We start from the raw sequence: 14,679 nt of genomic DNA on the forward strand, positions 1-14,679 counted from the left end.
AGAAATAAAAACTGAGCAAAAATAAAAATTGAATGTTAACAAACAAAAATGGTGAAAGTGAAGTGTTTACAATGAATTGTGTATTTCTTGGAGAGCTTTTTCGTAGGGAGGGTGGATTGGCGGTGCAACAGGAGCAAGAAGTTTGTAGCATTCCTTTAAGAGATATATTATAAGAGTTAAGCAAATACATCAAAATTGTGGAGAATTTAAAAAAATGAGGAAAAGCAAGGAAAAAAGGATAATTAAAAGAGACAAAAGCGAATGTTATTTGATGAAAATATGGGTTTTAAATTAAGCAATGTTTGATATCATCCCACATAAGCAAGTCCAAAAAGTTAAAAGCAAAGCCCCAAAAAGCCACACCAAATCCAATGGGTATGTTTGGTCGCTGTCAAATCCAGACAAGTCTCCACACGACACAAAAGGCACAAGCATCGAAGGAGAAGGTGGATGCCAAATTGGATAAGGAGCTTTCTCTTCTTTTGCTTCATCGCTTTTAGAGTGCTCATCTTTTCCTGATTCTTCCTGCTTCTTTTGTTTGTCTTTCCCTTCTTCTTCTGCTGCTGCTTCTTTGAGGTCTTTTGAATCTGTCTTTCCATCTTTCATTTCGGTTGAGTCAGAAGGAGAAGATGAAGAAGATGGTGTTGCAGATGATGATGATGATGATCGCACATCTTTAATTAAGCTTCTTTTGTCAGCTGAGGGAGTGAATGGTTCGAGTAGTGGATGTGAATAACTTTCTGGTTGGCGGAATCCTCGGCACACAACAAAGGATTCTGTGTTAATTGCATCATTGAACAATAAAAATAATGAAGTTAAAAATTTTTCGAACAAGTTGTGTTTTCCACAAGAAAAAATTCATAATTGAGATTTAAATCATTAAAAATAAAAAAAGGAGTAATGCTCATACCAATACTGGAATTTCTTGATGATTGTGGTTTTGCAACAACAACATCACAAAAATAAACTCGAAGTTGGGTGTACATAAATGCTACATCTTTTCCTCGAAATATTTTTGCAACAAATTTACCCCCTGGCCTTAACAGTTTTGTAGTTACAGTTAAAGCCTGAATTTTTTATTTCAATTTTTGAAATAATAAAAAATATTGAAATTAATGATATCTTTCAAAAAATAAGAAACATGCATACAGCAAGGATCAGTTGTCCTTGAAGATATTCATCCATATCGTGAAGTCCAGTTACTTTATTACGAAATTAATGAAAAAAGCACAATTAATTGATTCGAAAAAGAAGCGAAATTTTCTGAAACCATCTGGCGCCCCATCTGACAACACAATATCAATGGGTTTTCCTTCACATGCGTCTATAATCTATTTTTAAAAAAAAAATTAAAAATTCTGATTTTTCGATTTATAATTTTCAAAGCAAACTTCTTGAATTTTTTGAGGACTTGTAATATCACCTTTAAGGATAGTTACACCTGGGATTGGCAGCATCTCATTTAGATCTATTGCAACGATATGAGCTTCTGGCACACTGGAAGAAATCATTCCCAATTTTTATAATAAAAAATTTCAAACTCTTTCAGTTTTTGAGAGCAAACTTGGCTCCAACTTCCTGGAGCCGCACAAAGATCAACTACGTTCTTAACTCCATCGAATATATTAAATTGATGATCAATTTGAAGAAGTTTAAATGCGGATCTTATTTGTAAATAAAATTCATATTGAAAAAGTTCGAGAACTCATATAAACGTACCTGGCCCTGTAGCCTTCTTCTTTTGCTTTTCGATAAAACACATCACGCTTATCCTTAGATGCCCTCCCCATCTAAATAAAAAGAAAATACAGAATATTGATCAACCCATCTCAAATTAAAAGTTTTATCAATCAAAAAAATCTCAAGTTTTTCATAAATAAGTTGTGGATAATATATATATTGCAATTTTTTCTTTTTTTGGCATATTCGTTTTTGTCGTATAATTTTGACTTTAAAGTCTTCGTTTATTTATTATTGATGGAAACGAAACCAACAAAAAGCATTGGTAAAGTTGAACGTAAGACTGCACAGTCTGTAAATAAAATTCGTGTTACCCTAACGGGACGCAATCACAAGCACCTTGAAAAAGGTATTTTAAAAAAACTAATATTTTGTTCTTTGTTGATGTTTAAAAAATTTTAGTTGCTTCTGATTTATTGGAGCGCGCTAAAATCAATCCTTCAAAGCCAAAAGTCAAAGGTCCAGTAAGAATGCCAACAAAGGTCCTTCGCATCACCACAAGAAAGACTCCATGCGGAGAAGGCATGATAGCTTCTTTAAAATAATTTTTTGTTATTAATCGTTGGACGCCTATATTCTTAATCATATTTTTTTTATAAATAGGTTCAAAAACTTGGGATCGTTTTGAAATGAGGATTCACAAGCGCGTTATCGAATTATACACGAATGTTGATACCGTGAAACAAATTATCAATGTTAATATCGAGCCGGGTGTTGACGTTGATGTGGCTTTAATTAAATTTCAACCAAAAACGCAATTAAAGAAAGAATAATTGCATTTTGGATGATCTTAATTTTCATGTTATATCTTTTCAATTCATGTTTCAACACCCTTGCTTGTCAAACGTGTTTCTCAGCATTCAATAATTGAATCTGAGTAATTGAACCGTTTGGGGAAAAAAAATAAAATTGCTTTTAAAGAGAACGATTTTTTGTAAAGACTTTTTCACTTTTAACTGTCGATTGTCATTTGACAATGATTAACAATTATGAAAGTCCTTTAATTTTTTTATGATGAAACATTCTAATTTTCTTATTTTCAAGGAAATTTGACTTGAAACACTTTTTTTCACAATAATCTATCCCAAAAAAATATTTTTGAAATAGTAATAATTGTAATTGAGCGCTTTCTCTTGCTTTTTAGACATTCTCCAAATGCCCCCGCGGAGAAAATTTATTAGAGGGAATAAGTATAATCTTAATTTTTTTTATGTTCACATTTTCACTGCTATTTCGAAATTTTGTGATTCTTTTAGAGATAAAGATTTTTTGATTCTAACGGATGAAGCATGTTCTGTAAAACTGTTTTCTATTTCAAACACTCGTCAAGAGCATGATGTCAATTTGACCATTGAACTTTTTACCGGTTTGCTTCTCTCCATCCTTTTTTAATGTTATTCTTTCAGAAATTGAGGCTCATCCGAGGAAAGAGATACAATGCATTGATTATTCTCCAATCACTCACATACTAGCGTTTGCAAGGATTAAAAGCGAAAAATTATATTTATTCTTGGAGAAATCGACAAAACCTTTTTCTGTTCTTCACTTTAAGCAGCATATTTTGTTTTTTGCAATGAATGCAGAGCTCCTGATTGTTATTACACCGCCAGCTCTTCATGTCTACTTATTGGCAAATCTTCAATTGCTTCATACAACGCTTTTACCTTTTCAATCAATTGAGAATGATCTTAATCTTTATCAGTTTAACCCACAATCGAATCGCCTTGTCGTTCCGCTGAATCATACTCAAAATTCATACGCTATTATAGATATACCAAAGATGATGAATTTTGGCAGCAATTTTTCAATGGATGCACGCTTTCCTTTTGGACTTCCTTCTCTGGTTTCTCATCTCGATTGTTCTCCATTATCAATCTCCGTGACAACTTTTGTGAATAAGCTTCCTTTTATTCTGATAGCCCTATCACCAATGGGGACAAATCTGTGCGCAGTAGATGAAGAAGGAATTAATTCTTCGTTTTTCAATCTTGATTCGGTTGTGGACTGCAAAGAAAACAAGATAAGTTCAGAAGAATTAGCCAAATGCATGGATTATTTAGCCCCTCCGGATTCAAATGCTTTGCCAAAGCAAGATCTTTATCCCCTGTTCAACAGACATTTATCTCTCGGAAGCATCCGAGGCCCCGCTCCTCCTTCTTGCTCTTCGCCTTCTTCAGAGTTCTCTTTGTCTCGTCCAACATCCTCTGCCCGGTCTTTTTCATTCAGCCACAGCCCCCAAAAATTCGATCCTTCCAGTCAATTTTCTGCCTATCAGCCGCTGAACTTGTCTGCTGCTTCCAACCTCCCCCAGTTCTCTTCGCCTTTGTCTCCTGCTGAGCCTCGCTCGCCTCCCTCCGAATCTGCCTACACTTCATTCGCAGCTGCATCGGCTGTATTTTTTTCTGATAAAGCTGCTTCTACATTTCAACCATTGTCTTCTTCACCTTCATCATCTGCTTCTTCTTCCTCCTCTTCATCTTTTTCTTTTTCTTCTTCACCTTCGCCATCTGCTTCTTTTGTATTGTCCGAAGCACCTCAAATAGCTTCTTCCTCAACAACTCCATCTTCATCATTGCCCAGCCCCACAAGTCATCCATCTCCTTTCAAAAAGCTTGCATCTCACTGGACGTATCCTCTTCCTCCTTCTTTTAATCTGTCTCAGCTGCCAGCCATTCCACTGCATTCCACACCTCATTGCGCATCCATCTCACACACCATCATGAAAGTGATCAAAAAACGGACAAGAACATTTCTTTCTATTCTTCTTTCAGCAAACAATGAGTATCACATTGGTGTCACACAAGATACACTTCACATCAGACAGTTTGTCCCTCAAGTTCACCAAAAGGGCAAAGTTGGTGAAAAAGAGAAAGACGTCTCAAAGGCAGTTGATATTGTCAGTGATGATGTTAAAGGAGGAGAAGGAGATGGAATCATTGCAAGTAATGCCACTTACTCGAAGTATCCAATATCTCTGAAGCAATCTCTTACTCCGCCAGCCTCGTTGTTCATCATGTCTGATGAGCAAACTCTTTTGGTGTGACTTTTTTCTCTTTTTTTTTCAACATTTATTTTCCTTTCTAATAATTCGTATGTGTATTTGTGTCTTCATTCAGATTCTCGATGGAGATTATGTGCTGCATGTGTTGGACTTGCAATCAAAGAGTTTTCAGAATTCTATGCAATTACCTCACACTTCAGTCGATGGTAAAGTTGGTTAAATGAAAAATAGAAATTTCATTTCTAATTTTTGTTATTTCAAAAAAGTTCATTTTTTAATCTTTTTTCGTTAAATATTCATTTTGTTTTGTGAGAAAAAAAAACTAACCTTCCTTGAAAGAAATCAAACCTCTTGTTATTTCCCTGATTCGTTGAAATGAAAAATTGCATGAAATTCCTTTAAATAGTTTTTCAAAAATTGGTGTTCACTTTCCTTATTTCTCAAAATGTCATTTTCACACCTGAGTCAAAATATGCTGCTGCTGCTGCTGCAAGTACGAATGCACAACCTTCAAGTCTCGACTGCTTTCGTAAGAGCGAACGCATTCTTGATTGTTGGCTTTGGCCTTCCCAACTCTGAATTTGCTTATATTAAATAAGTAAATATGATAATTGCTTAAAGTTCAGAAATCGAAATTCTCGCTTCAAAATTTTCAAAAACATAAAACATCCGATTGCATATAAATACTTAATAATAGATCCAAATTCTAACTGCTGAACGTTGAACATAAAACAAAAATTGATTCTCTGATAAAACTTGAAGAAGATAAACTTGAAGATGAATTCCTTTCCACAATAAATCAATTTAAAAAAATTCTCCATTATTAAATTGCAAAAATGGCCATTTTGGAAATAACAAAATTGCTAATCCTGAAAAACGTCGATTCAAACTATGTCATATACACTTTCAACTGCAACGATCATAAAAAACATCAGAAAAATATTTTCTTTCCAAGATCTTCAAAACAATGCCAAAAGCTACATGAATAAAGCATAATCATTTGTAAAAGGCGAAAAACGATTCAAATTTTCCAAAATCAGTTATTATAAAACGAATATCTGCGACTATCCTCCAACAAAACATTCAAAAAGAATGAAATTTTACACATCGCTATGAAAATGAATTCCTCAGATGACTTGGCTGTTCATTTCTTGCTTCATCGTGCTGTCTGATAAGTTCCATTGCATTCGCACATTGAAAATCCACTGCTGATACAAATGAATAAGCAGAAAAAGAAAAAGGAAGACTTTCATTTGATGTGCTTTTGTGAGTGTTCTGAAAAAAAGGAGATTTCTTTAGAAATGTTGTAGGCCTTTGAAGAATTTTTTTCTGTTCATCTTCATGTCCTTGAAGTTGTTAATCTTCTTCTTAAATGTTGCGACTCTCTTTTATTTATTGTGTACAATTCTCATTCATGCATCATTTCTGGAATAAAAAAACTTGATCAAATAATCGGAAGGCTTTTGGCTCTTCCTTCTTCAAATATCTCAACAAATTGATAGGCCTCTTTCAGCTATTCGCATTCCGAATATGACAAAGATTGTCTCTTAACGTGCTTGCGGGAATGTTTGTTCAAATTCCGGATTCTTCGAATATTTGAGATCAGATGATCTTCGATGCTTCTCTCCTTGTTCCTTTCATTCTTGCTTCTTTTTCATCTCTGGACTTGTTCGTTATACGCAAATTGGATACATTGATTCAACTATTCTTCCTGGTCTAAAAATTCTACTGTTACTTCAAATTATTGTGTCAAACGATAGTTCATAATGTAATTTGTAAGTCTTGAGTATGTTCTCATCCCGTCTCAATCCATCTTTTGATGCTAACTTTTCAACTCAATGATTTGATCTTAAAAGAATAATTTATATATTATTTGTAACCATAACACAATTTTTTTCAAATATTCTCAGATTGGAAAAGTATTTTCAAAAAAACATTTTAAAAAACTCAAAAACGTATAATACAAATTGAGGCGACTATTTTCTGGACTTGTATATCTTGTTTATCATTTGGAATAATGATTTTTAATGAAGAATAAAATACACAGAATTGAAAAAATGAAAAATAAAAACATTTGAATCTTTATCACTTTCGATATGAATGATAAAAAATCACATGATCGATATTCTTAAAAATCTGTCAAATTAATTTTTTTTTCTCACATTTGCATTCTTTTTTTAAAATTCTCCAAATAAAATTCAATCTGGCAAAACTCCACCAAAAATTACTCAACATCGAAAATTCAATCATCTGTAAATTTTTCCTAGTATTTTCCAAAATTCAAATATATGTGACTTGTATTTCTTTCAGTCAATTACTTTAAAATAATGCCAATTTCACTCGAAAAATTACTTTTTTGAAGTTTTTGCAGAATATAATTGTATGCAATTGATTTAATAAAAGAAATTTGAATAATTATAAAACTTTTCATATGTGCTCAAGAGGTGATAAGTTATTTTTGCAATATAAAAAAAAAGAAAGAATCGTTCTTAATTTTGTTTCACGCACAAAAAGACAACATTAATCTATCCTTTTCTCACAAAATGTTTCAAAGAACGTAAGTTAAATATGAAACTGATTAAAGTAAACATTTTGAATTTTCTTAATGAAAAATGGATCAATGGATATAAGTGTTAATCATCGAAAACAGTAACTTAATATAAAAGAAAAACATACTCAATAAATAAACATTTGGGTGAAAATTTTTGAAAAATCACCACTGATCAAAAAGCCAATCCATAATAATTTTGTTTTTGTTACCATTTCCAACTTCCACAAGTCAAATACATTAATTCGAGATGAATATAAGTGCAAGAATACATTTAACACCTAATATCCAATATCTTGATATTTCCAGTTTTAATTACATTCATTGATCAAATTAATTTTACGTTTATTCAATTATCGCTTTTCCAAATAAAAAGAATCTTTTTATTTTCAAACTTTCGCTTGAATGTAAGTGGATTAATGGTTTTATCGAACAAAATAAATAAAGTTTAGAATTGTTTACTTAATATTTTACGTTTTTGGTATTTTCACTTTTTTTGAAGCTTTTATATTTTTAGCAATTGAATAGTCTTCACTGCCATTTAGGCTTTTCACAGATATATCAACTTTATTGAAGGATTCTTGAATTTCCTTAGAAATTATGTTTGATTTTTTTAAACCGAATTTATTTCTTATCATCAAAGTTGGTTTTAATTCAATCAATAGAGGGAAATGAATGATTTTCATAATAAGGAGCTTAAGGATACAGCAGAAAACTAATCCTTTTCATTCTGCGAATGGACTGACAACACAGCGCAACAAGGAGGAGCCCTTCATATTCATGACAATGAAAATGCTATTTTTCCTGTTGAGAATTGTTCTTTCACAAGACTCGAGGCTCACTTGACGAAAGGGGGAGTGATTTAAATTTTTAAGATCGAAGAATGCGTTGAACAACATACTGCATTTGTTCAATGCTCAGCGCTAACAACCTCTACACATGGAGGTGGAGGAATAATGTTCGATTATGTTAAAACTCAACCATTTGTTGACGATTGTTCATTTAATAATTGTTCTTCAGCTGATGATGGAGGAGCTATATATTCTTATCAAACAAAAACAGAAAAACAGAAAGTGTGCGTTGTGAATTCCTTTTATGATAACTGTCGATGCAATTCTTCAACAAATGGTGCCGGAGGTGCAATTATTCATTGGACCCCTTCAAATAAAGTCATTGTTTCAAATTGTCTGTTTTGCAACAGATATTCTATGTGTGGTGGACGTGTCGTTTCACGGAATGTTAATGCTTATGACAAAGAAATTTAGCTGTATTACTGATTTTTTTAACAATAATATGTACATGAGAGGAAGACATGATATTTATATTCATGATACAAAGGAAAATAACATTGCCTGGTTGAAAAACAACAATAATCAAACATCAAACAGAGTGAACGCGATGCAAAACCAAATTACTGATAAAAGCAAATGACTTCAAAATGAAAGCGAATGGGTTTGGTTTATCTTCTCTGCTGAAACAGAAAATAATTTCAAAAGAATATATACAAGAAAAATGAATGAGAGCTATCTTTGCAGCACCATAAGCTATTGCCTCACTCAACAGATTCCGGATGTTGAAAAAGATATAAAAATACCATTTGGAAGAATTGCAAAAATAAAAATAATAATAAACGTTATTTGTGGATCAAATGCATTCGTGACAAATGTCAAAGTTATTTCAGCTTTTCAACTGAAATAGAATTGGAAACAAATAATTTGTCTATTTTCGTGATTTCGAAGGATGCTTTTCCTGAAATCAAACTTTCTAAAAGAACTAATTCAAAGCATTTGAATTTTCTAGGTTTAAGGCTAGAGTTAACGAGTTATAGAAAAATATCTGTTAACCAATAGAACATATCAACAAAAACTCACGCTCCACATGAATATCAATTACCATCGATCTGATTGCGTTATTAATTGAAGGTTATTTATTAAAAAACGTCAACTGAGCTAAGGTCATCTCTCCTATTTCGTTGCATTCACTTTTTTGACAAATTGAAGTTTTATTTTGACATTTTGAATCTGCTCTTTATGGGATTGAAAGAGCAATTACAAATCTGCAAGATGCCAATGAGAAAAGAAAGATACATACAAAAGTGCATAAGAACTAGAAAAAAGTCGACGACGATTGAGCAATAATTCTATGCATGGCCATCGTCTTCAGAGCTCACACAGCTGTGCACACTGTAAGCTCCACAACCACCGCGATGAGATGCCCGGCCAGCTGGAACAGAACCCCGCACTTCCCCTCAAAGCCAAACGTGATGTTGTGCTCCCGACAGTTCGAAAAGAACTGCCAGTGCGGCACACGCGACAGCTCCGGCTGGTAGAACGGCTGCACGATCACAAAGCTGCGTGTCGCTGTTGGAGAGAGACAGGCACATGCCTGTGCAGAGACACCTGCTGAGCCAGACACCGGCTGAGTAGACTTTCTCTGCACGCCTGCCACCTGGTGTTGTGAGTCCGATCTGTGTGCGCCGCTCAAAGAGGTCAGAGGCTGAGCAGAGGCAGAATGCGCAGAGTCAGACGATGCAGCGCGCACATCCAAAGCGTAAATGCAGGCGCGGCACGGAATGAGGTTATTTTTAGATGCTATATCCATGCCTGAACGCAGGAGATTCGACATTCACAGAAACACCTACCATGCTGCCAGCGGACATACAGAAAGATCCACAGAACACATCTGCAGCGACTCCCACTTTTACACAAACACACAGTGCGAAACATAAAATCCTCCAATCTTCACTTTCCCAAGGCGCACATGCCCGATTGCATACGCAACATCCCGCTGAGATATAGAATTCACACTTTCCTAAGGCACAACAGCCCCAATCACAACAAACTCGTTTATCGTCTTCTCCACACTTTCTGTGCTGAAATTGGATAAAGCTTCATAAGACTCCAAGCATCCATTTCCACTCTCTTCTCTTCTCATCCTCTTCCATCTCTCCATCTTTCCAATAGCCCATCTTCTCTGTCTCCATTCACTTTCCTTTCTCTCTTTTTTAACATCCACACCTCTGCATATTCCTCAAGAACATCTCATCCTCGTAAATCATCGCCCACTGCACTCCCTCGCTCTTCTTCTGCACTGCGCGCTTTTTTTACAGACACACGAATACGAAATCCTCAAACTCCTGCTCTGCAATATCATCCCCAACTCACAAGTGATGCACCAGTCTAGATATGTTGAGATCTTGTCTCTATATATCCCACGGATGTTCGGCAGTGTACACTTCGGTGAATGATGCAGCCCCTTCTTCATTAGCGTTAGCAGCAGCTTCATCAGAACAATAAATCGAAGCGTGAACTGTGTCGGAAGTACATGTGCGCATCAATTGTTCCATTGTCATCGACCTCTGAGACAAAGGCGCTACACATGCCCCAGACAACCCTGTCCTGACTTCCCTGTACTAGCCAAAGTCACTTTTTACGAACTGTTATTCCAGCGCCTTCAAGTGCCCAATTTACAGCCACATCGTTTCTTTTGATGTCGCCTTCATATCCTTCTGCTCCTGCCTCTTTTGCACAAGTATCATCCGCTGCTTATCAATCACCTCCTTGAACATCGCCTTCTGCATGCTCATAGTCCGATCCTGCCCTTTCATCATCACTGTCTACATCTTCATTTCCTTCTCCATCTTGTTCATTTTCTCCTGCACTGTTGCATCCACTCCTCTTCCGCTTCCTCCACCACCTCAGCCATCAGTATTTTTTATTCCGCTGTATTCTTCTTCCAAATACTCACACTGCTCCCCACTTTCATAACAACCACCTTCCCTTTCGGGTGCAGCTCATGCATCACAGCGCCGCCATTTTTGATGATCTCTGTTAACTTCTCCTGGCACTTCTCACACAACCCAGAAGGCAGAATTTACGAAGTCAAAGATGGAACTATCCCACGGCACACATAAACCAATAAAGAAGGTGTGACAAGAACAACCACCCACAAGCCAGTTAGCTTTTGCATCCACATTAACCGCTCCTTCTTGCTAAGAGCAGCTTTTCATCTCCTTCTCAATCCTTTCATCAATCAGCTTCTTCTCCTTTATCTCCACCAGCTGCTCCTTCGCCTCCTTTTCTTCTGCGTTGCGCTTCTCGCTCAGTTCCAGAATATTCATTCAATAAGTCTGGATGATCTTTTCCTTCTCCTGCAACTGCACTGCCATCTCACGCATTCGTTTCGACTCCTTCTCTTACCTTTCTACTTCTCCCTCACCTGCTCCTTTTCATTTTCCCACTTCTTCCTCTTTTATTTCTTCCAGCACCACCAGCACAATTGCTATCAGTGATAGAACCGCATCGACCATCCTCCATCCTTTATCCTTAGCCCTACCACCTCTTGTTCCTTTTGTGCAATTTCCCAGACTTAGCTCACACCTGCGCTACAAGCGACGGAAGTGGCGCCACTAGCGGAACTGAGTGCATCACCGAAAGCACCACATCGTAGGCACACACAACACCCCCAAACAGCACCGCCTGCCGCGCCACAACATATCCCCGAAGCGTCTGCAACGCCAGCAGCAGCGGCAGCAGCAGCGACATGTGCTGCGCATACACCCCAGCCGCCTCAGATACGACAATCCGCAGTCTCATCTCGATTTCATCATTCGCTGCTTCCTGCGTGTTTCACTCTGCCACAACTGATACATCCGAAGGATTATTCACAGGCGCGTTGAATTATGAAAGCGATAACTTCTTATCCACTTCCGTATTCTTCCGTTCGCTTCTAGCTTCCGGAATGACGAATCAGAAAAGAATGTGGAATGTGTTTATGATATGAAAAAAGTGGGAATAAAGCAAGCGGCCAACGTTCTAATGAATAAAGATAGGAAGAAAATTAATTCAAAGTTCATTTACTTTATCTTTTTTAAAATGACTTCAAAGATAAAGAAAGCACGGCTTGTCAATCATAAATAGTTCTTGTATTTTCATTCATTTGCATGGATCTTCACTAATATTTTGTCTGAAAAGAAATTAAATTCTTTTTCAAATTCTGACAGCTCGCTTTTGATTTCATAAAACGTGAAATACTCGAAAAATTGAAAGATAATTTATTTCAAAATCTTCAGATTTAAAGTTAAAATAAAACCTATTCATTTTAATATCAGACATGCATTATAAAGTCTTGTTAATTTTCAAATAAAAGATAAGCTGAACTCATGTTACTGAAAAAGTTACAAAAAAAAATACATGTTAAACTCATTGCAGTTTTATTTCTTCAAATCACACAAATAAACATCAATTATTGAAATATATAGATGATGTCAATAATAAAAATTGTTTTAAGAAAAATGTCAAACGCTTATGTTTGAAAAAAATGAGTGAATAAATTCAAAGAGAAATAATTACGGTTAATGAAATTTTTCTTTGATTTTTTGTGGGATTGATCAGGCTAAAAAAAAGTGATTTTTCAAAAATTTTCACCCATTTATCAACGTTATGCATTTTCTTTGAAATATGGTGGATTCTTTCAGAAATCATATTTTTTCATTCAAAAATTTCTATTCAAGAATTCACTTTGAACAAAAATTCATGATCACTAAAGAGTAAAAAGGTTCAATAAAGACATTTCAGTATTTATTTCGGCTGATTCACTTAATCATAAAATAGTTGCGATTAATTGAGCATTTAAACTCAAAAGCTCTTTTCAATGACAAGCAAATTTTGAAAAACCTGGAACCCGAAAAAAGTTTTGATTGCAAAAATAATCACGCATATTTTTTTGGATTCCACTTGAATAGAAATTTTGAATTTTTGAAACCTATTTTTCAATGTTGAATTAAACTTTTTCGATTTTGTTTTAAACTTTCTCTATTTCGAATAAAAATTTTTCGATGTTGAATTCATTTTGGTGTGTAATTCAAAATTATAATGATTTCAATTCAAATTTGTGGAAAATGATAAGAAAAATGAAATTCGAATTCTCACCACTTAATTCTTGTCAGAATATTTTGTTTGTCAATAAATGGGTGATTGTTTTCGAAATGCGATTATTGGTGCAAATAATTTAAGTTAGAATATGGATTTTCATGATTTGAATAGAACACTATAAAGTTAAACATTGTTCAGTTTCATATTTGCTTTTTTTCAAATTGAACTTTCGATCTTGAAAATACTCTGGTTTATTTATCACATGAAAAAAAAATTTCACCAATAAAATGAAAAACCTTTTATAAAACGAAACCCAAAAAAAATGTGATAAATTAATAAAAAACTACCAAAACCAAATTTATTCATCTTAATAAAAAATTAACAAAAATGATATTTTCACCAAATAAACAATTTGAATTTCTTTATAAATCGACAAAATGGGTGAAAATACGGACTTACAAGCTTTTTTTGCACAAAGCACGAGAAAATTGCTTCACTCATAACTTTATTTCACTTTCTCAGATTTTGAAATATATTTGATTTTCATATCCGTAAACAGGCATTGTTGAAATCAAAACATAAAGTTATTAACAATTAACGAATGTCTTAAAATGGACCCATTCATATTGTGTTTTTTACACTCAAAAAGTCAATGAAATGTGCATCATTTATCAATAAAAATGCCAGAAGTGAAATATCAAGCCCAAATATCAATTCATTTTTTATAAAAGTTTTTGAATAAATTCTTTCTATAAAATAATGCTTTCCTTGTAATACAAATTTGGGAAACTTATTTTTTTTTGAACCTCTATTTGATATTCAGCTCAAAATGAAACTTCAACAAAATTATTCAAAATAAGGTTCAATATTTCAGTTCAGGTATCATCATTGAAAAATAATAAACTTTTCATTAACTTTTTTTTTGTCAAAAAACACAATAAAAAATGGATTCATTTTTTGAAATTCGTGAAATGGCACAATATTTGATATTTTGATTTCAACCATTCCTGCATACGGAAATGAAAATCAAATTTATTTTGAGATCTTGGAAAGCGAATCAAAGTTATGAGTGAAACAATGATTCAATGCCTTGTGCAAAAAAAGCTTGAAAGTCAATATTTTCCCCCATTAAAAAAAGGTTTAAAATGATTTGTATTAAATCAATAGTTTTTACCAATTGTTTTCATCAAAAACGTTCTTTGAAAATTACGTTTCATAATTTTTTGTATTTCTCTTTTGAAAGAAAAAATTATCACAACTTTGAAATAACAAAGGTTAATAATTTTTTGAAAAAAGTAACTTTTTTTTACTTTTAAAATGAATCAGAAAACACACAGATTAAGTGTTAAAAAGAATTTGAAACAATTAAAAACGAGTTTTTCAGTCGTATTTTAAAATAAAGTGTTTCATTTTTATTTTTTCACCATGTATAAAATATATTTAAACTTATTGAATAAAAAAAACATCAATTATTAATTCATGTCAGATCATTTATCCCTTGAAAAATGCAGGAACTT

At 34.0% G+C, this 14,679-nt stretch overlaps 6 protein-coding genes across 6 annotated transcripts; 2 read left to right on the top strand and 4 right to left on the bottom strand.

The window, feature by feature from the left end:
* Window positions 1–66: 66 nt before the first annotated feature.
* On the bottom strand, window positions 67–1,790 carry MONOS_14589 (putative S-adenosyl-L-methionine-dependent methyltransferases superfamily protein; the record flags this gene model as incomplete). Its single annotated transcript, XM_067867403.1, has 8 exons — window positions 67–153; window positions 364–776; window positions 911–1,067; window positions 1,150–1,202; window positions 1,271–1,331; window positions 1,392–1,497; window positions 1,542–1,664; window positions 1,720–1,790. 8 exons carry the CDS (start codon window positions 1,788–1,790, stop codon window positions 67–69), a joined length of 1,071 nt encoding a protein of 356 aa, XP_067724842.1.
* Window positions 1,791–1,977: 187 nt separating this feature from the next.
* On the top strand, window positions 1,978–2,744 carry MONOS_14588 (putative 40S ribosomal protein S20-1; the record flags this gene model as incomplete). Its single annotated transcript, XM_067867402.1, has 3 exons — window positions 1,978–2,089; window positions 2,143–2,262; window positions 2,344–2,744. 3 exons carry the CDS (start codon window positions 1,978–1,980, stop codon window positions 2,511–2,513), a joined length of 402 nt encoding a protein of 133 aa, XP_067724843.1. The 3' UTR covers window positions 2,514–2,744.
* Window positions 2,745–3,013: 269 nt separating this feature from the next.
* MONOS_14587 (uncharacterized protein) lies at window positions 3,014–4,961 on the top strand (the record flags this gene model as incomplete). The annotated part of the gene is made up of 2 exons (XM_067867401.1): window positions 3,014–4,777; window positions 4,857–4,961. Exons 1-2 carry the CDS (start codon window positions 3,314–3,316, stop codon window positions 4,959–4,961), a joined length of 1,569 nt encoding a protein of 522 aa, XP_067724844.1. The 5' UTR covers window positions 3,014–3,313.
* Window positions 4,962–5,095: 134 nt separating this feature from the next.
* Window positions 5,096–5,469, bottom strand: MONOS_14586 (uncharacterized protein; the record flags this gene model as incomplete). Its single annotated transcript, XM_067867400.1, has 3 exons — window positions 5,096–5,137; window positions 5,202–5,355; window positions 5,429–5,469. 3 exons carry the CDS (start codon window positions 5,467–5,469, stop codon window positions 5,096–5,098), a joined length of 237 nt encoding a protein of 78 aa, XP_067724845.1.
* A 3,986-nt stretch (window positions 5,470–9,455) lies between these two features.
* Window positions 9,456–10,183, bottom strand: MONOS_10758 (uncharacterized protein; the record flags this gene model as incomplete). Its single annotated transcript, XM_067863235.1, has 3 exons — window positions 9,456–9,892; window positions 10,004–10,076; window positions 10,154–10,183. The coding sequence occupies 3 exons, from the start codon at window positions 10,181–10,183 to the stop codon at window positions 9,456–9,458; spliced, it is 540 nt and encodes a 179-aa protein (XP_067724846.1).
* Window positions 10,184–11,662: 1,479 nt separating this feature from the next.
* MONOS_10757 (uncharacterized protein) lies at window positions 11,663–11,884 on the bottom strand (the record flags this gene model as incomplete). The annotated part of the gene is made up of 1 exon (XM_067863234.1): window positions 11,663–11,884. One exon carries the CDS (start codon window positions 11,882–11,884, stop codon window positions 11,663–11,665), a length of 222 nt encoding a protein of 73 aa, XP_067724847.1.
* Between the last annotated feature and the right edge of the window lie 2,795 nt (window positions 11,885–14,679).

Source organism: Monocercomonoides exilis (assembly GCF_001643675.1).
Source record: "Monocercomonoides exilis strain PA203 chromosome Unknown scaffold31-1199392, whole genome shotgun sequence".
NCBI lineage: Eukaryota > Preaxostyla > Oxymonadida > Polymastigidae > Monocercomonoides > Monocercomonoides exilis.